This window comes from Coregonus lavaretus, assembly GCF_964263955.1.
Source record: "Coregonus lavaretus genome assembly, chromosome: 16".
In the NCBI taxonomy this organism is placed as follows: domain Eukaryota; kingdom Metazoa; phylum Chordata; class Actinopteri; order Salmoniformes; family Salmonidae; genus Coregonus; species Coregonus lavaretus.
This window is the reverse complement of record NC_140003.1, coordinates 15,042,430-15,065,919: the sequence shown is the minus strand read 5'-3', so window position 1 is coordinate 15,065,919 and position 23,490 is coordinate 15,042,430. Positions and strand designations below refer to the sequence as shown.

At 42.0% G+C, this 23,490-nt stretch overlaps 2 protein-coding genes and 1 pseudogene across 3 annotated transcripts; 1 reads left to right on the top strand and 2 right to left on the bottom strand.

The window, feature by feature from the left end:
• Positions 1 to 237: 237 nt before the first annotated feature.
• On the bottom strand, positions 238 to 3,257 carry LOC311143410 (kelch-like protein 23; annotated as a pseudogene). The gene is made up of 5 exons: positions 3,233 to 3,257; positions 1,419 to 2,614; positions 950 to 1,103; positions 560 to 862; positions 238 to 245 (listed from the first exon to the last, which is right to left on the bottom strand). The product of its transcript is annotated as a kelch-like protein 23 (transcript).
• A 587-nt stretch (positions 3,258 to 3,844) lies between these two features.
• LOC311143577 (D-3-phosphoglycerate dehydrogenase-like) lies at positions 3,845 to 11,130 on the bottom strand. The gene is made up of 12 exons (XM_084179429.1): positions 10,864 to 11,130; positions 10,031 to 10,182; positions 9,844 to 9,909; positions 8,338 to 8,392; positions 8,064 to 8,162; positions 7,836 to 7,968; positions 7,602 to 7,750; positions 7,342 to 7,494; positions 6,806 to 6,944; positions 4,876 to 5,003; positions 4,524 to 4,740; positions 3,845 to 4,233 (listed from the first exon to the last, which is right to left on the bottom strand). Exons 1-12 carry the CDS (start codon positions 10,999 to 11,001, stop codon positions 4,079 to 4,081), a joined length of 1,584 nt encoding a protein of 527 aa, XP_084035555.1. The 5' UTR covers positions 11,002 to 11,130; the 3' UTR covers positions 3,845 to 4,078.
• Positions 11,131 to 19,781: 8,651 nt separating this feature from the next.
• Positions 19,782 to 22,689, top strand: LOC311143480 (cilia- and flagella- associated protein 210-like; the record flags this gene model as incomplete). The annotated part of the gene is made up of 9 exons (XM_084179307.1): positions 19,782 to 19,836; positions 20,059 to 20,267; positions 20,439 to 20,612; positions 20,748 to 20,953; positions 21,127 to 21,283; positions 21,378 to 21,517; positions 21,676 to 21,865; positions 22,020 to 22,184; positions 22,336 to 22,689. The coding sequence occupies 9 exons, from the start codon at positions 19,782 to 19,784 to the stop codon at positions 22,687 to 22,689; spliced, it is 1,650 nt and encodes a 549-aa protein (XP_084035433.1).
• Between the last annotated feature and the right edge of the window lie 801 nt (positions 22,690 to 23,490).

Sequence of the window (23,490 nt, the reverse complement as noted above, 5' to 3'; positions counted from 1 at the left end):
ATTTATCAACAAGTAAAATCTGGTGCATGAACTGCATCAATCAGCCACAGTATAGTTGTTTTAGTTCATTATTTTCAGAATCCGAGGTCTCCACATAGGAAACCTGATTAATTGTGCATACCCCAAACCCTAAGATTCAGATGTAAGGTTGATACCCACCTGTTGACATTTGTGCTTCAAGTGTAGAGATTTGTCTAAAAACTGTGTGCATTTGTGCATATCAGTGCTTTATCAGGTTTACCAGTCTAAAAGTACACAAATGGTAATGTTAAAGTGCATGAGAACCAGTGTGTTAGAAGCCATTCAATTTAAGTGGATTGAAAACGATGTGCTTTTTTTGTAATATTAAACCAGCAGCAGTCATTTGTCACTGAACATTTGTTTTTGGCCAAATGGTTATAAAGATACTCTAAATAATGTCACTTTTTGTAAAAAGATTCTTAGCACCTGTCACAAATGTATAGCACCTGCCACTCATGATCAGTATGGCACAAAGGAACTGCATCCACAGGATTTAGTTGAGGTTTGTTGTAAAAGTACATTGAAAGACACTGCACACTGTAAATACAAACGCAGCAGTGTGTTCTTGTTGGGCTGGGGAGGCTTCCCACAACCTCCCAGGTGCCCAGCTCAGGGTCATACTTCTCAATGCTCTGCAGATACGTCCCTTTTGAATAGGAATATCCCCCAGTCACATAGATGCAGCCATTTATCACTACAGTGTCACACTCCATCCTCCTCTCCTTCATCATTGACAACTGCCTCCACTCATCTCTCTCTGGATCTTAGCAGTCTGTGATCTTAGTCTGTCCTCCCACCAAGTACAGCTTGTTGTTCAGAGAAACAGAGCACAGGCCATACTCTGAAAGCATAAAGACAATGATTTCATGACTAAATATATTCCATACAAATTAAAATAAATGCCCACTTCCTTTGAAATGTGTCATACCTGGATGAAGATTTATTGTGACAATGATCCACTCATTGATGTCCGGCCTGTAGGCCTGCATTTTTTCTTAGGTGCTGCTTCCTCTAGATCCATAGTGGCCCCCGGTCACATATATTGTGCCATTCATGACACAAGCAGTGGCATGAATGGCACCTTTGAAAGAGGAAGCCTTTTATCAAGAAGAGTGAACAGCTGAACACATGACAACAATAATGATTTCATTAGTACTCAGTGAAATATTTTTCATGTTATTTGAATATGCAGAATAACTTAAATTATTCTTTACAGGTCAATGGCTGACAATCAGTGGCCCAGATAGCTTTTGCCCCAACCATGTAAGACTGACAAATTCAAGAGTGGGTTAACAAGGACAGTGCAATAGAGAAACACAGGCTTAAGTGTTTGCCTAGGAGTCTTCTCATTGTAACAAACTCCTTTCTATATAGTTGTTCTATTTATGTTTTCATACTTGAATCATGTTGGCTGTAGGGAACCATTTATTTTTTAAGGGGTCATATAATTCAGTCTCAAATTGTATAGCTCTCCCTCTGTACCCTTCTAAAGCATAGATACAGCCATGTAAAGCCACAGAACAGTGGTAGTATCTGGCAGTGATCATGGGGCATCCCTCTGTCCACTCATCAAAATCACCATTATAAAGCCAAACTGTGTCCAGGGCTTCAATAGTCTGTTTTATAACCCCCAGTCACATAAATATTTGACCCCAGTAAAGATACACTATTGTTTCTCTTGTCTGGTCAAGCATATATTTTCCTTACACCCATATGTTGCTTAATGGATCCCATATGTGGACTTCACAGAGTACCCTCCAATAACATACATGCTTGAGGACAGTTTTTTTCCTGCTTGCTGAAGTCTCTTTGCAGTTGGTCTTCAAAGCGTGGATAATAAATTACCTTACTTTCCCCTCATTGCCCAGTAAGCATCGTCTCTGTACATCCAGGGCAGTCTTGAAGTGCATCTCATCCAGCTCAAGATGGATAAAACAGAGTAGGTCCTGAATGTGATCAACACGGTTAAGAAAGTCATGGGTGACCCATTTGACCACAGCATCCAAGAGAACTTCATCCTTCCATATGTTGAGGTTCTTAGCAGACATGGTTGAACTCTGCTTGTCGTAGTCCACCTCTAAGAACTGTTGTATGAGCTCCTGGAACCTGCTGAGCATTACCCTTCGTGCCTCCCACTTCAGCTCAGGGCAGATGTGCAGCATAGCAAAATAGTGCATACCCAGGCAGTCGTCCACATCCAGGAAGCGTATAAGGAAGTCATTCTTCACGGAGTTGAACTGTAGGAAGTCTGCTGCCTCCAGCAGGCTCTGTACATTTGTCTCAGGTGATGCTCACCCTGGAAGTGTATAGGTAGTTCACCAGAGCACACAGAACTTCATAATCAATCCCAGTCAGTTTGATGAGGTTGTTTGACTGATCCTTGATGTCGGCTGTGAACATGACTAAAATAAGAGCTGCGAGCTAACCAAGCTGCCTTGTGACAGTGAAAGACTTGTCCTTTGTCACATTGTAGGGTGGTATCTGTGAAGATGTTACCTAAGTAGAATTCTCTCAGCGCATCCAATAGCTCATTTGGATGGGGCGATGTCACAAAAGTCATAAATGTAACTTTCTTTTCCTTTGTCAGACACGGCTAGAAAATGAAGAGAATGTTTAGCATTTACTTTGGGGGTGTTTATTTCTGGTGTCCCATTTAATCTACAACAGGCCTGAGGAGAACATTTGAAAAATAACTAGTCTTATAGCATTAAGGTTAAACAGCTTTTCTTTAGATATTGGTTTTAAATCTGTATCGTCACACTATTATAACATAGGCTACAACAACATTAGGGCTCTTTGTGTCTATCCACGCATGAGTAGGCTACGATCTGACGGGAAATTAAGGATCTCATGTCGTAATCAGCAGCACACAACTTTCTATTCCTAAATCACTGGATTCCAATCATTCATCTTCAAAGCAACATTCCCTCATTCACGCTTACCTTTCCACCATATAATGGCACTTTGTGTACTAAACAGGCCCTCGCAGTGCTTTTGTTTGAGCGCTCTGAGCACAGACTCGCAGAGTTAACCTTAAATTAGCTCAGGACGGTGGCAGCACACGGCTGTCCTATATTTTTTCTCTGTGTATAGTTGGAGTCGCTGTCTGTCATCCTGCTCCATATACTCCAGCCAGCTTCCCAGATAATAGGCTACAAACCAGCCCTGTTAATCACCATTCCCGTTATTCACTGGACACTCATTCTCCTACCACGGAGAATGAGCATAGACAGCATCGATACGCCCACGGAGACTCTCCAATACCACAAGTGAATAAATAAAAAATAAACTGTATGGCTGGTAGCCCATTTTAATTTGATTGAGAAATTCCCCCACTGCAAAGAGCCACTTCCCATTCAGTCTCTTTCGTTGCCATGGCAGTTTTAGCCTAATAGGGATTAAGATTGAATAGTCTAACACGAGATTGTAGTGCGGTGCCATGAACAAGCCCGACGTCAAACTTTATGACTAACACTGATTGTGGTTTACTGCAAAGTAAAATCATCCAAGTGATGGAATTTGACTTGAGGCGTCACTGTTGAAACGTATTAATTATAAAACAAATATAAAGTCCTAAGAGGCTGGTAGTCTTTTACACACAGATTTCATCTTTATTGCACCCAAGGGAATACCAAATACTAGTAATAGGTTAGTCATCATAGAAACCTAGGGTGCACAGCAAATGCATAGGAGTTTATTGGTCAGTTTAGACGGGTTGTTTTTTTGTTTCGCCATTTCAGCTACCCTCTTCCTGGTGTGTCGACATTGAGAACATTCAGCAAAAACGGCCAAATAGAGAATACAACAAAATATAAAACAAGTGTAATAATGTAACAGATGTTTATTAAATGCTAAGTATAGCCAGCATCTCTACAATTGAAATGACAGAAGTGCATTTTTAGTAACTTCTATGTGTTCGTATTGTAAACCAAGTATTGCAATGCTAAAAAGCCAAGATAAACCATTTAGATGACTTAGATAATCAGTGGTTAGATTTTTTGACATTGGAATGCTCTACTGGACTCTCAGCATTGTAACAATGCTATCTCACTGTTATTTACACAGAGAGCTGGCCTGCTTCTTTCACTAAAGGTTTTAAAGCACCAAGGTCACCCAAGAGAGAGGATAACCCCACACAATACCACTGATCTCCACTACGATCTGCAGGGGCACTGAATGACTCCATTTCCACTCCTACCGTGGCCAGCAAACCTGAGGAAAGAGTGGGAGACAGTCAGTTTAAAATAAGTGAAGTTATCCTGGTCATCTGACATTTACAGCCAGAGAGTAGCTTGCTGTCAAGTGCTAGTTCAGTGTAAACACATCCTGATGGGAAAAGGCAGAAAAAGTATGGGTTAAGACAGCATACTGAAAAAAGAAATCATTCAAGTAGAAAAGAAAAGGGCTATACATGGCTTACCTCGTGCTGCATAGATGAAAGATGACCCTATGATCTTGATTATTCAATCATGAGGTTACAATGTGAAAAATGTTTTTCTCACCGGTCACAGCGGGCAGGAGCTGAGGAGAAGCAGAGGCCTTGAAGAACAGCAGATTGCCAGTGAGAGAGACAGGCTGTCGGAACACGCTGCGGTTCAGCTCCAACAAGACTGGTACTCCTCCCTGGACACAACCAGTAGCTCTGTAGCTGGAGCCATTGAAAGAGATCTCCACCTCACATGCACCTTGAGTCAGACCCTTACTGTGGTTTCTGGTTACCTGAGATTTAAAAACAAAGTCATCAATCTCAGATAAGATTTATTTATGTTACACAAGACAACATTAATACATTACACAAGATAGGTCATTAACAGAATATGACCTTTAGCCAAGGGTCAATGGGGGCCATTTTACCGTGATTCCAGATTCCTTGGCCAGGGTCAGTGAATTGACCAGATTGGGGCAACTCTTGGACCCATCAGTAAGTAATCCAACCATTACTGCTGGAGTCATGTAACCAGAGGATCCTTTCAAGCAGTCTCCTAGTTCGTGAGAATAAAAACAAAAATAAACCATGTTCAGTTTGCATTTCCAGACAGCCCACTCTCATGACACACAATTATACCACCAGGGAGAGACAAACCAAAGAGCACAACACCATCTTCCTCTAATACCTGTGTGCTTGAATGGCATCCATTGTCTCCTTTCCCTTATGATCACTGATCTGAGAAGACTGGTTATGTAATGTTGACACAGGCTTTCCGCTTAATCTTTTCATCTAAACTCAGCAAAAAAAGAAACATCCTCTCACTGTCAACTGCGTTTCTTTCCAGCAAATTTAACATGTGTAAATATTTGTTTGAACATAACAAGATTCAACAACTGAGACAAACTGAACAAGTTCCACAGACATGTGACTAACAGAAATTGAATAATGTGTCCCTGAACAATGGGGGGGAGGGAGGGGCGGGTCAAAAGTAACAGTCAGTATCTGGTGTGGCCACCAGCTGCATTAAGTACTGCAGTGCATCTCCTCCTCATGGACTGCACCAGATTTGCCAGTTATTGATGTGAGATGTTACCGCACTCTTCCACCAAGGCACCTGCAAGTTTCCGGACATTTCTGGGGGGGGGGGGCCTAGCCGATCCAACAGGTCCCAGACGTGCTCAGTGGGATTGAGATCCAGGCTCTTCGCTGGCCATGGCAGAACACTGACATTCCGGTCTTGCAGGAAATCACGCACAGAACGAGCAGTATGGCATTGTCTTGCTGGAGGGTCATGTCAGGATGAGCCTGCAGGAAGGGTACCACATGAGGGAGGAGGATGTCTTCCCTGTAACACACAGCGTTGAGATTGCCTGCAATGACAACAAGCTCAGTCCGATGATGCTGTGACACACCGCCCCAGACCATGACGGACCCTCCACCTCCAAATCGATCCCGCTCCAGAGTACAGGCCTCGGTGTAACGCTCATTCCTTCGACGATAAACGTCAATCCGACCATCCCCCCTGGTGAGACAAAACCGCGACTCGTCAGTGAAGAGCACTTTTTGCCAGTCCTGTCTGGTCAAGCGACGGTGGGTTTGTGCCCATAGGCGACGTTGTTGCCAGTGATGTAAGGCAGGACCTCACCAGACAACAGGCCTACAAGCCCTCAGTCCAGCCTCTCTCAGCCCATTGCGGACAGTCTGAGCACTGATGGAGGGATTGTGCGTTCCTGGTGTAACTCGGGCAGTTGTTGTTGCTATCCTGTACCTGTCCCGCAGGTGTGATGTTCGTATGTACCGATCCTGTGCAGGTGTTGTTACACGTGGTCTGTCACTGCGAGGACGATCAGCTGTCCGTCTTGTCTCCCTGTAGCGCTGTCTTAGGCGTCTCACAGTACGGACATTGCAATTTATTGCCCTGGCCACATCTGCAGTCTTCATGCCTCCTTGCAGCATGCCTAAGGCATGTTCCTGCAGATGAGCAGGGACCATGGGCATCTTTCTTTTGTTGTTTTTCGGAGTCCGTAGAAAGGCCTCTTTAGTGTCCTAAGTTTTCATAACTGTGCCCTTAATTGCCTACCGTCTGTAAGCTGTTAGTGTCTTAACGACCGTTCCACAGGTGCATGTTCATTCATTGTTTATGGTTCATTGAACAAGCATGGGAAACAGTGTTTAAACCCTTTACAATGAAGATCTGTGAAGTTATTTAGATTTTTACGAATTATCTTTGAAAGACAGGGTCCTGAAAAAGGGACGTTTCTTTTTTTGCTGAGTTTATCAAGCCTGATCAGCAGTTTCAGAGAAAATTAAGCAATTGAAGGATATTAGGACAGTCTAATGCCTTGCAGTGCTTACCTTGAGTTGTGATTTGCACTTGGCTGAAGGGCTGTTTAGAGGTGGTGCATGATTTCAGCACTACTCCTATGGCCTCTCCAAGTTTGATCCACCGGTGAGACTCGGGGGAGAATGTGCTTGCCAAAACCTGGGCATTCACCTGCGCACACACACAATAACACATGTAATGTGATCTATTAAATGTGGTTTGTGCTTCATTTTGGAATGAGGGACTCAGAAAGATAATCAAGAAGATCTATTGAATTGGGCTGCATTGTTTTTGCCCATGAAATTTCACAATTAAGTCAACCGGTTTCACTACACTTCATGTGGAAGACTAACTAATTGTATTCCCAAGTATGACTCAATGTTGAATATACATTCTTGCAATGAAACTGTATCATTAGAATACTTCGTGAACAATTGAGGGTTACATTGTTTTCAAGGTCTGAAAGCAGAGTTTCGCTATTGCAACACTGAAACCAAAAGAAAGAACCCATTAGAATCAGTCACCAATAGGCCTTTGCTTGACTGTAATAGAAGAGAGTAGAACTCACTGCTCCAACCAGGCCCTTGCCCATCACCATGTCCACGATCTGCAGAGCGATGTCCTGTCCACAGCGTGCCTGGGCCTCCTTTGTACTGGCACCCAGATGAGGACAGCTAATCACATTGGGATGGTTCACCAGAGCACGGTTCTTTGGGGGTTCCTGGGAAAGAATGGAATACCATGATGTAAGTGAGCGTCAATCGACGGGAAGACAAGTAATATCAAATGGAACTGAATATATTTGTGGTTTAAATGTGGTATTCTTGCCTCAACAAAAACATCGAGGCCAGCCCCTCCACACTGTCCAGACTCCAAAGCTCTGAGGAGAGCATCCTCGTCGATGATGCCCCCGCGTGCGCAGTTCACAACCTTTACACCTTTCTTGCACTTAGCAAATGAGGTGTCATTCAGTAGTCCTAGAAGAAACAATAACTATACCTCACGTGGAAAAGCAATGTTCTCCCTCCAGTAAAACAAACATGACACTTCCGTAAAACTCACCAGCCGTAGAAGGCATGAGGGGCGTGTGGACGGTGATGTAATCACACTGGGGCCACAGCTGTTCCAGGGACATCTGCTCCACCCCCCAGGTAGCAGTCACCTCAGGAGGAGTGATTGGATCATAGCCGATGGTCTGTCGAAAGCAAATTCAGTTAGTATTATTGTCTAAATACTACAGTAGGCAGCTTTGAAAGATCGTTTTTGCTTTTCACAGGATTTTGAACCGACCTTCATGCCAAAGGACTGCATTCTGGTGGCAACTTCCTTTCCAATTCTTCCAAGTCCAACTATTCCAAGTATTTTGCCGTACATCTCTGCACCCATGAACTGCGAAATCATTAACACAACTTTGATCCAGGTCTCTGATGAGCGTGAGACTCCACAGATTTAAAGATCAGATTTGATTAGTGATGACTGGTTGAACACTGGGTTAGACCACGCGACAGTAATTGCTTTGTGTGTCAAAATGAAACTCCTAATGAGGGAAGCCAAAATACTCTACCTTTTTACGATCCCAGTTCCCTGCTTTCATGGACATGGCTGCTTGTGGCACATGTCTAGGAAGATAATGATTTTGAATGTTAAATCAAACTTTTCTGTAAAAGTATGAGAAGGACAATGCATTCGGAAAGTATTCAGACCCCTTGACTTTTTCCACATTGTTACGTTACAGTCTTATGGATACAAAAAATATTTAAAAATCCCTCAATCTACACACAATACCCCATAATGACAAAGCAGGCTCATCCTGACATGTCCCTCCAGCATGACAATGCCACCAGCCACACAGCTCGTTCTGTGCGTGATTTCCTGCAAGACAGGAATGTCAGTGTTCTGCCATGGCCAGCGAAGATCCCGGATCTCAATCCCACTGAGCACGGCTGGGACCTGTTGGATCGGAGGGTGAGGGCTAGAGCAATTCCCCCCAGAAATGTCTGGGAACTTGCCTTGGTGGAAGAGTGGGGTAACATCTCACAGCAAGAACTGGCAAATCTGGTGCAGTCCATGAGGAGATGCACTGCAGTACTTAATGCAGCTGGTGGCCACATGTCTGTGGAACTTGTTCAGTTTATGTCTCAGTTGTTGAATCTTGTTATGTTCATACAAATATTTACACATGTTAAGTTTGCTGAAAATAAACGCAGTTGACAGTGAGAGGACGTTTCTTTTTTTGCTGAGTTTATGAAATAACACATATGGAACCAAAAAGAAAAAAGGTTATACAAATCAAAATATATTTTATAGCCACCCTTTGCCTTGATGACAGCTTTGCACACTCTTGGGATTCTCTCAACCAGCTTCATGAGGTAGTCACCTGGAATGTATTTCAATTAACAGGTGTGCGTTGTTAAAAGTTAATTTGTGGTATTGATTTCCTTCTTAATGCGTTTGAGCCAATCAGTTGTGTTGTGACAAGGTAGATGAGTGCTGCATCAGATGACCTGAACTCCACAAATCCCCCGACCTCAACCCAATTGAGATGGTTTGGGATGAGAGTGTTCAGCATATGTGGGAACTCCTTCAAGACTGTTGGAAAAGCAGTCCAGGTGAAGCTGGTTGAGAGAATGCAAAGATGTCATCAAGGCAAAGGGTGGCTTTTTGAACAATCTCAAATATATTTAGATTTGTTTAACACTTTTTTGGTTACTACATGATTCCATATGTGTTATTTCATAATTTTGATGTCTTCACTATTATTCTACAATGTAAAAAATAAAGAAAAACCCTTTAATGAGTAGGTGTGTCCAAACTTCTGACTGGTACTGTATATATTTTTTAAATATAAATTTGAAAAATTCTAAACCTGTTTTTACTGTCATTATGGGGTATTGTGTGTAGATTGATGAGGAAAATTTAATGTAATCAATTTTAGAATAAGGCTGTAACGTAACAAAATGTGGAAAAGGTCAAGGGTTCTGAATACTTTCCGAGTGCACTGTATAGTGCAAAGCAATGTCTAACCATGAAATATGCAGAGAGGTATTCTGTATCTGTTGTAGTGTCTTACCTTGAGAGGCTCATCAAAAGGGTACATGTCAGCTCTGCAGCACTGATAGTGTTGCCACTTGGTGTGCTAGAAGAGAATTTACACAATAGTCTAATGTTTAGGGAAAAGCCAGATCTGTGGTGATTTGATTTAGACATAGGCGCTGCATTAAAACTTATTTTGAATTACACTTATTTTGAAAACGTACTTCATGACAATGATGCCCTTTTTGGTGGCAGCATCTACATCCACGTTGTCAACACCTGTCCCAGCTCTTCCAACGATTTTGAGGTTACTAGCAGCATTGATGACATCAGTTGTCACCTTTGTTGCAGATCTAACTACAAGGCCATCATAGTCCTGGAGAGTGAATTAACAGAAAAAATATGACTTGCATAGTGACATTGCATGGCAGAATTATCTGTTGTTCATTGGAGTAGTTTGAAGAGGTTAGGAATGACCTTATAGTTGTAATTTGTGCATGCATCAAACACATTGAAATGATTGATTTGGGCATCACATGGTATCATGAGGAAGGCAAGCCAAATATTAGCAGCCTTTGAGCTGGTGTAATTGATGTATAGCCCAAAATGTTGAAAGTACTAGGTAAAACAGATAGAAAACCCCGGTCTAAATGTGATCCTAGTGTTTTTAATAGTCGGCCAAACGAGGGAAACCTGTAAATCTCTGGCGCAGTTGCATCAGATTCCCAAGAAGGCGGTACTAGTGAGGGACACCACAGGACAGGAACGCACAAGCAAGACCTTGCTTTTATCAACTAAACTGCAACGGATTCAAATAATAATCTGTTGTATGAAACGCGGAAATCATTGCATGTTACTTCAGAGACACTTTTGATGAGGTTATTCAACCAAACGCGATATACATTTCCGTATTATAAATTTGATACCAACTGTGAAATGGTTGCACATTTTAGAAATACTTTTATAGAAATACATCGTGCAACAAAAATGCATGTCATGCCTGAAATGTTTAATACGAGGAATGCATCCAAAATTAGGAAAATATGTAAACCCTTACCTTGATCTCCGCAATCAAGTCATCCTTACTCATGTTTTGCTTCTCCGTAACTTGGATTCCATTTTCTTGCAGGATCTTCTTACAACAAGGATCAACACTTTCACTGATTAAAATGCTTTTGATGGATATTGGGGCCATTTTGCTGTTCTCTCAACAGTTGCGGACAATTTCACAGATTAATGAGTACCTTTACGTAAACTGATGGTGGACAGACACTGAAAGGATCTCAGTTCAGTTGGTTTTGAATGATTGGATAAGGACTGCCCCATTCAAAGTAAACCCGCCTCTTCTCATCTCCAGTTTTCTGACGTGGATGCTGGAACAATAAGGAGAGGCCATAGATAGAGAAGCATAGATAGGCTACAGCAATGGTGAATAAATTAAGATGTCCCACTCAGGCCGTTTACCATTGAAGAAAATTGTCACAGTTCCGGTCTGCTTAAAGGGTGGCACCACCGCATTAGCATCTGGTCTACTTCGTTCATGTATATGAACCAGAAAAAAACAGCGAGTGAAATGTCTCACTTCATCTCCCGTCTTTGCTATAACCACAGAAATGACTTTGCTATAACTTGTTGGACCAGAAATACTATGCAATCATCACCTGGCAATGGTGTACAGTAGTGATACAATTCTGCTGACTATGTGTTTAAAATGAAAATATTTTTTAAAACTGAAGAACATTTTAATTTATGTGCAAGCCCCCCCCCTTCCTAAACATAATATAATTGTAATTGATTTCTCAAGAATATTAGTTCAAATTTAATGAGCCAGCTTTCAAAGTCTGTGATAGGTTTCCTAATTTATCAGACACAGTCAAGCACCTGACTCAAGCGCCTCAATTAGACTATCACATGACAGGCCCTTCTCTGTTCATTACTTGGAATAGAGCTCTAGTGTGAAACATCATGCCTAATTTTACCCCAGCGTTTCCCAAACTCGGTCCTCGGGACCCCAAGGGGAGCACGTTTTGAGTTTTGCCCTAACTCTACACAGCTGATTCAAATGATCAAAGCTTGATGATTAGTTGATTATTTGAATCAGCTGAGTAGTTCTAGGTCAAAAACCAAAACGTGCACGCCTTGGGGACCGAGTTTGGGAAACCCTGCTTTACCCAGTCATTCTATGGCTATGCAGTTTGTTGATCTATGCACGTAGCTGATCTATGCACTTACATTACTTAGCTGAAATTATTTATCTAGATGGCGTAGCAGTGCGGTCGTGTTTTTTTCTGTGTCCATCTGCTATCCCCGGCCTGCTAGCACACGCAAGCCATTAAAAAAATATTTTTTTGGGTATATATTTCAAAATTTTTACTTTTCATTCTTTAACTAAATATACTTTCCTGCAACCCGCCTCACCCAACGTGGAAAGGATTATATTATTTCTTTATAACTTTTATCAAGAACCTTAAGCTGAAACAAGTCTAGCTGCAACCGAATGGCTACTTGCTATTAGCCACTGTTCTTGTCTTCACCATTGTCCGTGGCCTGCATATTAGATTTTCTGGCGGAATTACTGGACCCTAGCGCTGGATCATCGCAACCAGCTAGCTGCAACCAAATGGCTGTTGTTGTTGGCTAATTACCATTGCCCCTTAGCAAGCACCAGTTAGCCTTGAGCTAGCCTCGAGCCAGGTCCATCTCCCGGCTATCTACCTCTCTGTCAACTGGACGGGACCTCCTAGTGTTGACACGGAGCCCCGCCGATCCAACACGACTTGTTTGCCGATGAAATCGTCTGATCTGGTTTCAACAGGCTTCCCGTTACCACGTCGACCACAAAGATCCATCTGCTATCCCCGGCCCGCTAGCACACGCAAGCCGGGCCTCTTGCTCGCCAGTGCTGTAGCAGCCCCCAAACTACCTCCGAACTCTCCTATTGCTGTTCACCGGACCTTATGATAACTCAGCTATACAGCTGATGCCTGCTGGACTGTTCCTTTATACAGTACCGCATGCTGTTTATGTTTAGCCTCAGCCCAAACTTTGTCGCCATTACCAGCTGTTGTCTTAGCTCTCTCGAATAACACCTGTGATTGCTTTATGTCTCTAACCCATGTCAATATGCCTTGCTTATTGCTGTTTCGGTTATTTCTTATTGTACTATTTCACTGTAGAGCCCCCAGCCCAGCTCAACCTGCCGTAGACAGCTCCTTTGTCCCACCCCCCATACACGCGGAGACCGACTCAATCGGTGCCTCCAGTGATGCTATCTCTTTCATCGTTACCCAACGCTTAGGTTTACCTCCACTGTACTCATATCCTTGTCTGTACATAATGCCCTGAATCTATTCTACAACGCCCGGAAATCTGCCCCTTTTTTTTCTTCTCTGTACCCAACGCACTAGAAGACCAGTTCTTAAAGCCTTTAGCCGTATCCTTATTCTACTCCTCCTCTGGTGATGTAGAGGTTAACCCAGGCCCTGTAGCCCACAGTATCACTCCTACTCCCCAGGCATTATCATTTGTTGACTTCTGTAACCGTAAAAGCCTTGGTTTCTTGCACGTTAACATCCGAAGCCTCCTCCCTAAGTTTGAGTTATACACTGCGTTAGCACACTCCGCCAACTCTGATGTTCTAGCAGTGTCTGAATCCTGGCTTAGGAAGGCCACCAGAAATGTCCAACCCCAACTACATTTTCAATCTTAAATAAGCATGCCCCATTCAAAAAATTCAGAACTAAGAACAGATATAGCCACTGGTTCTCCTCAGACTTGACAGCCCTTGACCAGCACAAAAACATCCTGTGGCGTACTGCATTAGCATCGAACAGCCCCCGCGATATGCAACTTTTCAGGGAAGTCAGGAACCAATATACAAAATCAGTTAGGAAAGAAAAAGCTTTTTAAAACAGAAATTTGCATCCTGTAGCACTAACTCTAAAAAGTTTTGGGACACTGTAAAGTCCATGGAGAATAAGTGCACCTCCTCCCAACTGCCCACTGCACTGAGGCTAGGAAACACTGTCACCACCAATAAATCTACAATAATCGAGTATTTCAACAAGCATTTTGCTACGGCTGGCCATGCTTTCCACCTGGCTACCACTACCCCGGCCACCAGCTCTGCACCCTCCGCTGCAACATGCCCCCCCCGCCGCTCCTTTACACAAATTCAGACAGCTGATGTTCTGAAAGAGCTGAAAAATCTGGACCCCTACAAATCAGCTGGGCTAGACAATCTGGACCCTTTCTTTCTAAAATTAGCTGCCGAAATTGTCGCAACCCCTATTACTAGCCTGTTCAACCTCTCTTTCGTAACGTCTGAGATCCCCAGAGATTGGAAAGCTGCCGCGGTCATCCCCCTCTTCAAAGGGGGTGACACTCTAGATCTAAACTGTTACAGACCTATATCCATCCTTTTTTTATTTTGTCATTTAGCAGACGCTCTTATCCAGAGCGACAGATTTTTTCAACCTAGTCGGCTCGGGGATTAGAACCAGCGACCTTTCGGTTACTGGCACAACGCTCTTACCCACTAAGCCACCTGCCCTGCCTTTCGAAAGTATTTGAAAGCCAAGTTAACAAACAGATCACCGACCATTTCGAATCCCACCGTACCTTCTCCGCTATGCAATCCGTTTTTTCCGAGCTGGTCATGGGTGCACCTCAGCCACGCTCAAGGTCCTAAACGATATTATAACCGCGATCGATAATAGACAGTACTGCGCAGCTGTCTGCATCGATCTGGCCAAGGCTTTCGACTGTCAACCACCGCATTCTTATTGGCAGACTAAATAGCCTTTTTTCTCAAATGACTGCCTCGCCTGGTTCACCAACTACTTCTCAGATAGAGTTCAATGTGTCAAATCGGAGGGCCTGTTGTCTGGACCTCTGGGATTCTATATGGGGGTGCCACAGGGTTCAATTCTCGGGCCTACTCTATTCTCTGTGTATATCAATGATGTTGCTCTTGCTGCTGGTGACGCTCGGATCCACCTCTATGCGGACGACACCATTTTGTATACATCTGGCCCTTCATTGGACACTGTGTTAACAAACCTCCAAACAAGCTTCAACGCCATACAACACTCCTTCCGTAGCCTCCAACTGCTCTTAAACACTAGTAAAACTAAATGCATGCTCTTCAACCGAACGCTGCTTGCACCCGCCCACCCGACTAGAATCACTACTCTCGGCGGGTCTGACCTAGAGTATGTGGACAACTACAAATACCTAGGTGTCTGGCTAGACCGTAAACTCTCCTTCCAGACTCACATTAAGCATCTCCAATACAAAGTTACATCTAGATTCAGCTTCCTATTTCGCAACAAAGCCTCCTTCACTCATGCTGCCAAACATGCCCTCGTAAAACTGACTATCCTACCGATCCTTGACTTCAGCGATGTCATTTACAAAATAGCCTCCAACACTCTACTCAGCAAATTGGATGTAGTCTATCACAGTGCCATCCGTTTTGTCACCAAAGCCCCATATACTACCCACCACTGTGACCTGTACGCTCTTGTTGGCTGGCCCTCACTAAATATTCGTCGCCAAACTCACTGGTTCCAGGTCATCTATAAATCACTGCTAGGCAAATCCCTGTCTTATCTTAGCTCACTGGTCACCATAGCAACACCCACCCGTAGTCTGCGCTCCAGCAGGTATATCTCACTGGTCATCCCCAAAGCCAACACCTCCTTTGGCCGCCATTCCTTCCAGTTCTCTGCTGCCAATGACTGGAACGAACTGCAAAAATCTCTGAAGCTGGAGACTCTTATCTCCCTCACTAACGTTAGGCGTCAGTTGTCAGAGCAGCTTACCGATCACTGCACCTGTACACAGCCCATCTATAATTAGCCCGTCCAACTACCTCATCCCCATATAGTTATTTATTTTGCTAATTTGCACCCCATTATCTCTATTTGCACATCTATCATTCCAGTGTTAATACAAAATTGTAACTATTTTGCACTATGGCCTATTTATTGCCTTACCTCCATAATTTTCTACATTCGCACACACTGTATATGTATTTTTGACTATGTTTTGTTTACCCCATATGTAACTCTGTTTTTTTTATCGCACTGCTTTGCTTTATCTTGGCCAGGTCTCAGTTGTAAATGAGAACTTGTTCTCAACTGGCTTACCTGGTTAAATAAAGGTGAAATAAAATAAATAAGTGGTCTGTGTATTATCTTGAATACATATCTAGCTATTTGAATTGTCAATACATGTAGGCAAGCATATGAAATACAATGTAACCATCAGCAGATAAAATAGAGCACGTTAATATATGTACAGAAATTTGTGAAATGTAAAACAACTTAATTAATCTAGGAATATCACAGGCCACATTGATGACAAATTTCTCCATAAAAATATGTTTAATGAAAAACATTTGCAAAAGCCAAGAAATAATAATCAAACTGAATAACATTACACCAAATCACATCTGAGTAGGCTACAATTCAGAATCCATAGCCATTCATTTTACATCTGTATTGCGTCCAGACAATCTTTGCTGTATTTTCCCATGTAGAATGTTGGTTTGCAAAGTTCCAGTGACACTCTCTGCTTTTCATCGGCAGGTTTTCTTGTCATGGTCCTTAATTTATAAGCATAATTTTTCTCCACACAGATATATGTGGAATAATCGGGACATATTGTATAAAAATACTTATTTGTTTTTAGAATATTGGTTCCGAAATAATATCCTATTGGTGAGCCAACTTGTAAATGCAGAGGGTCTTTTACTTAATTATAAGGAATTCTTATCACTTTACAAGATCCCTGTAACACCTAAAGATTTTGCAATTGTTTTAGATGCCATTCCCTCAGGAGTTGCTTTATTATTCAGGAACCTGTCAAGACCTGACCCTCAGAACATATCTACAATTAACCCTGTTGACCGTAAGAAAGATTAGTTTTTCTTTTAGTCCATTCAACAACAATAGAGCTATACCAGCCTTGTTTCAACAGGATGTTATATGTCATGCCTTATTGGAATTGAGTTGAGGACTTGGTGGACTGTATATTCTGTAGGTTTAGGTTTTACTTAGCACTATGTGTTCTCTCCCAGGTGCTTGTAAGGGCACAGATGACAGACCGGTGGAATTCCAGTTGATGTTGTTTAATGACGATGATTCACAGCAGTAACGGCACAGCACAGTGTATGGCTTGACAATTGAGTTAACCAAGAGTGTGTGGTTATTTCTGAAGGATGCACACTTGCCTTGGCTAAAACAAAGAATGCTAACTAAAGGTAATCGCAGCAGATGGCTGGAACTTATCACGGCTTGTGTACTTTCTCTAGTTACTTCCTTCTCCTCAGACATCGCCCAGCATGCTCTGCTCCACATCACCAGTGGGCGGCGCTACAGCTCTCCTATGATGAACTAATATTTACTCTCAATAGTCTTTCGTACAGGAATGGTTTTACTGATAATATCTGTTGGAAAAAAGTTTGGATGTTGCCACACACATACCTACTTATTAACAAAGTTAAGGACGTTTTTAAAAAAAATTATTCATAAATATTATCCTGCCAACAACTATATGAAGAAGTAAAAAAATAACAAATTCAAATTGTACCTTTTGTAATGACAACCACAGAAACAGTGTTGCATCTTTTTTGGCATTGTTTTCATGTAAGGAATCTGTGGCAAGACATCAGTATATTTATAATTGAACACATTTATGAAGATTTTACACTATTATGGAGAGATGACTGCTTGGATTCATTACTTACAATATAAATAAGTTGAAACAATTTTATGTAATTCATTTCATTATTCTTTTTGCCAAATTTCATATTCACAAATGTACATTTACAAACAAAACACCAAATTTTCTTACCTTGCAAAAAGAAATGGAACTATATTTTAAGACAATTAAATATTCTGCCAACAAAAATCTGTTAGAATTATAAATGTGTGTATGTCCCTTAAGGTCCTTGTGTAATGTGATATTGTACCCCCTAGCCCAAATATCCTTTGTATATTCTTTATATATACAGTACCAGTCAGAAGTTTGGACACACCTACTCATTCCAGGGTTTTTCTTTATTTTTACTATTTTCTACATTGTAGAATAATAGTGAAGACATCAAAACTACGAAATAACACATATGGAATCATGTAGTAACCAAAAAAGGGTTAAACAAATCATATTTGAGATTCTTCAAATTGCCACTCTTTGCCTTGATGACAGCTTTGCACACTCTTGGCATTCTCTCAACCAGCGTCATGAGGTAGTCACCTGGAATGCATTTCAAATAACAGGTGTGCCTTCTTGAAAGTTAATTTGTGGAATTTCTTTCCTTCTTAATTCGTTTGAGCCAATCAGTTGTGTTGGTACAAGGTAGGGGTGGTATACAGAAGACAGACATATTTGGTAAAATACCAAGTCCATATTATGGCAAGAACAGCTCAAATAAGCAAAGAGAAACGACAGTCCATCATTACTTTAGATTTCAATAACTTTTAAAGTTTCTTCAAGTGCAGTTGCAAAAACCATCAAGGGCTATGATGAAACTGGCTCTCATCAGGACCGCCACAGGAATGGAAGACCCAGAGTTAACTCTGCTGCAGAGGATATGTTCATTAGAGTTACCAGCCTCAGAAATTGCAGCCCAAATAAATGCCTCACAGAGTTCAAGTAACAGACACATCTCAACATCAACTGTTCAGAGGGGACTGTGTGAATCAGGCCTTCATGGTCGAATTGCTGCAAAGAAACCACTACTAAAGGACACCAATAAAAAAAAGACCTGCTTGGGCCAAGAAACACTAGCAATGGACATTAGACTGGTGGAAATGTGTCCTTTGGTCTGGAGTCCAAATTTGAGATTTTTGGTTCCAACTGCCGTGTCTTTGTGAGACGCGGTGTGGGTGAACGGATGATCTCTGTGTGTGTATTTCCCACCGTAAAGCATGGAGGAGGAGGTGTTATGATGTGGGGGTGCTTTGCTGGTGACACTGTCTGTGATTTATTTAGAATTCAAGGCACACTTAACCAGCATGGCTACCACAGCATTCTACAGTGATACGCCATCCCATCTGGTTTGGGCTTAGTGGGACTATCATTTGTTTTTCAACAGGACAATGACCCAACACACCTCCAGGCTGTGTAAGGGCTATTTTACCAAGAAGGAGAGTGATGGAGTGCTGCATCAGATGACCTGGCCTCCACAATCCCCCGACCTCAACCCAACTGAGATGGTTTGGGATGAGTCGGACAGCAGAGTGAAGGAAAAGCAGCCAACAAGTGCTCAGCATATGTGGGAACTCCTACAAGACTGTTGGAAAAGCATTCCAAGTGAAGCTGGTTGAGAGAATGCCTAGAGTGTGCAAAGCTGTCATCAAGGCAAAGGGTGGCTATTTTGAACATTCTCAAATATAAAATATACTTTGATTTGTTTAACGCTTGTTTGTTTACTACATGATTCCATATGTGTTATTTCATAGTTTTGATGTCTTCACTATTATTCTACAATGTAAAAAATTGTACAAATAAAGAAAAACCCTTGAATGAGTAGGTGTGTCCAAACTTTTGACCGGTGGTGTATACTTGTGTTCCCCATGTACTTTTTGTATTGATTTGTTGTTAATAATTAAAATAAATAAATAAAATGTAAAAAACAGTGGAATTTCACTTTTTGTTACTCGTTACTTTGTGACGTGTGACAGCGGTTCTTCGATCACTCGTGTTCTGATTGGTCTCTGTATGTTCCTAGGTCTCAGCTCTCCGCAACTGGTCTCTGGCAGCAAAGCGTTGCTAGGATACATTGCAACAAATGTGTCCATCGTTACTGGATACAATCCTACAGAAAACATTCCGTCAAATCCGAATTTTTACACAACGAAGTTGTAAAACTGTCTAGAGACAACAAGAAAATTGCCATGCAACTTTCTGTGTGCTCTGAATGCTCTTTTTGTTCATACGATTGAAACCAAGATACATTCAGAACAAATGGCAACTGCGTCTGTTGTCCAGTATGGTCGAAGGAGTGGGTCCAGCAAAAAAAGTGTGTTTGACTAGCTACTTTAGCTACTTGCGTAGCCTATTCGTTTCCTTGCTCTCTTGACGCATGTATGGGTTTGTAACGTTACTGTAGATAATATTGAATATTTTGCTCATGGTAAAAATGTTTAAGCAATATCTATGCATAGCCTACCACAGCATAACAACATTGTTATACCATAACCATACCATTGTTGTTTTTTCCTTTCGTTTCTCCTATTATCAGTGCAAGCAGTTGAGGAAAAAAATGAAGCAAGGCAACCACCAGATCTTCGACAAGTCACTGTTTTGCCCAAAGTCGAATGGCTCCGAATTCAAGGTAGTTTGAATCAAGGGAATAAATACAACGAGAGTCTAAAGGAGGCGTCCAAACAACGAGAGGCTATGCACCTGAGGTCCAAGGAGGTGGTGAAATTCTGGTCTAACACAATAGCTGTAAGTATCTTTGTTTGTTTGTTTTTACCATAATGCATAATGGTACCTGTTATACATTTCTTAATATGTGCATGTGCCCACAGGCAGCCTCAGGATCACAGTCTCATACAAAACATTAGGCTAAAAACAATACACAACCTACTTGAGTAAAATGTGCTATTCACTTTATAGGGACAAAGACAACAGAAACTGGAGGCAAAGAAGATTCGGGAGGAATTAGAAGAAGAGGAGAGGAAACAGATGGATATTGAGGAGGCTAAATATCAGGCGCAAAAGAGGAAAGAAGCTATTGAAAAGGCCAAAACTCAACAGTACTACGAGACTGATCGTGTGAAAGGATTTCATGTTTGTATTTCTTATTATGTTATAACTTAAAATAGTATTCTGCAATGATTTTTTTCATCTGAAGACGTGCTGTGTTCTTTATAATGTGGATTTCTGAGTTAAATTGAATAAATGCAATATTGTTATTTCTTCCAGAGTGCACTCTTGCTGACAGAGGTCCTGAAGGAAAGAGAGGCCCAGATAGAACTGAAGCAGAGAAAGCAGGATACCTCCAAAGATGTGGACAAGAAAATCATGGCTATCAGTAAGCGTAGAGAGGAAGAAGCCTTGCAAAAGGAGCAGCAGAAAGCTTTGCAGAGGAAGCTTGACAGCCAGGCCACAGCAGAGGACTTAAAACAGCAGTAAGTCTCACTGAAGCCTAACAACCTGGCAGCAGTTATCGAATTGAATATCTATATCATAGACTACCATATACTCTAACATGGAGTCAAATGAATTTAAAATGTAGTCCATATAGAATAGACTGAATGCTCTCAACGGTTTAGTATGATGAATGGTCTCTTCCCCCTATTAGGGCAAAGGAACATGAGATGGATAGAGAACGGGAGAAGCTGGAAGACAAGAAAGAGGCAGAGGAACTCCAGCGACTAAAAGATATGTTTCTGTGGGAGCAAGGCATGCAGGAGCAAAAGAAAGAGGAGCAGAAGAGAAACATCATGACAGCTCACATGGTAAGGTATCAATGTTCAGATGTCTCGCTCACTAGAGCAATATTACACAAGATTCATGTGGGTGTATTAATTAATCCTGCATTCGTATTTAAAGGAGCATCTCTCTAACAGAGATATCATTAGAGCAATAGAGGCACAAAAGCAAGAGATGGAGGAGGAGCGCAGGGGGCTTTTTGCAAATGCAAAACAGAAAATGGTGAAGTTGAGGAAAGACAAAGAGGAAGAGCTGTTCAGGTGAGTAGACCTATTAGGAGAAAGTAAACAGTTCGAGAAAACATTTGAAGTCCCACAATAAGAAATTGGCATAGCTGTGGCATCACTAGTCAACAGTGGTCTTACAATTCTGGAAGTCTCATGGACATAGATCTTCTAAGCCTATTTTCCCTCCTAAGAGAGGTCCAAATGCACAGGGAGAGGATCATGAATAAACTGGCTGCACAACAGCAGGAGCAGACGGACAATGAGGAACTCATCGCCAAGGCTATTGCTCAACGGGATGCCAGACAGGCACAGCAGCAGAAGGAGAAAGATGACAAGAGGATGGCTATGCTGGACTCCATTGCCTCACACAGAGAAGCCATGGTATGGCATGTGCACCCTACCACAAGCAAGGGGACAATCGGGAGCTCAAAATATTATTCTCACAAAATTAAACTATTTATCAATGAATATGCCGGCCTATATGTTACAAAAAACGTGTTCTATTATCACAATGACACTGGCTTCGTTTTTTCAGAAACAAGAACAGGAGCAGAAGGAAAGAGAACACCACGAGAAAGCCCTTGACATGCTTTATGCCAAGAAAGAAGCGGACAGAATATTTATTGAAAAACAACACCTGAAGGCACAGAAAATGAAAGAGGATGGAAGAACTTTACAAGACGTCTACATTCATCAAATGGTGAGCTTGGATTTGATTAGCCTTTCCATGATTACATTTCTTGATAATTGTTGATATGTCAGCTATTGACACATGTAGTGGAATGTGTCAGCAACAGCTATACTTTTAATGAAGCAACATCAGATTTCATTTATCAAATCTTGCTGTTCAGGCTGAAAAACGTGCCAAGGAACAGCACATAAGAAAACAACAACAGGACTTCGAGACCAAAAATGCAGAGCTCATTGCTGTGGAGGAGAAGCAGTTCCAGCAGTATGCAAAGAATGTGATCGATACAGCCACTGAGGCCAAGAGAAATACTTACCCACTCCGCAAAGCTGCCAGGGAGGGAATTGGAGGTGGTCTTGGCCCCATCTTTGGAGGAGTGAGACCAAGTTACTTGGTTCAAGATAACACTGGTGTCCAGATGCCCAATTACGTCGGCAGTAGATCTCAGGACGTCAAAGAGCTGAATGAGACATGTGATATTCAGCATTCCAAGAAAAGACTTGGATTCACATGGTAAACATCTGTTGAAAAGAGCAACATGGTCAGGTAAAGCATGATTAGAAAAACAATAAACCAATGGAATTCATTATAATTTCCTAAGCATTAATGATATACCCCCATTTTGTCATTTATTTCACACACAAAAAAGTCACAAGTTCTTGACTGACCGAGAGGGATGATTGTGGTCTTTTCAGTGCGCCAATAGTGAAGACATCAAAACTTCACCTGGAATGCTTTTCTAACAGTTTTGAAGGAGTTCCCACATATGCTGAGCACTTGTTGGCTGCTTTTCCTTTTCCGACTCATCCCAAACCATCTCAATTTGGTTGAGGTCGGGGGATTGTGGAGGCCAGGTCATCTGATGCAGCACTCCATCACTCTCCTTCTTGGTAAAATAGCACATACACAGCCTGGAGGTGTCCTGTTGAAAAACAAATGATAGTCCCACTAAGCCCAAACCAGATTGCTGCAGAATGCTGTGGTAGCCATGCTGGTTAAGTGTGCCTTGAATTCTAAATAAATCACAGACAGTGTCACCAGCAAAGCACCCCCATACCATAACACCTCCTCCTCCATGCTTTACGGTGGGAAATACACATGCGGAGATCATCCATTCACTCACACCGCGTCTCACAAAGACACGGCGGTTGGAACCAAAAATCTCCAATTTGGACTCCAGACCAAAGGACACATTTCCACCGGTCTAATGTCCATTGCTTGTGTTTCTTGGCCCAGGCAAGTCTCTTCTTCTTATTGGTGTCCTTTAGTAGTGGTTTCTTTGCAGCAATTCGACCATGAAGGCCTGATTCACACAGTC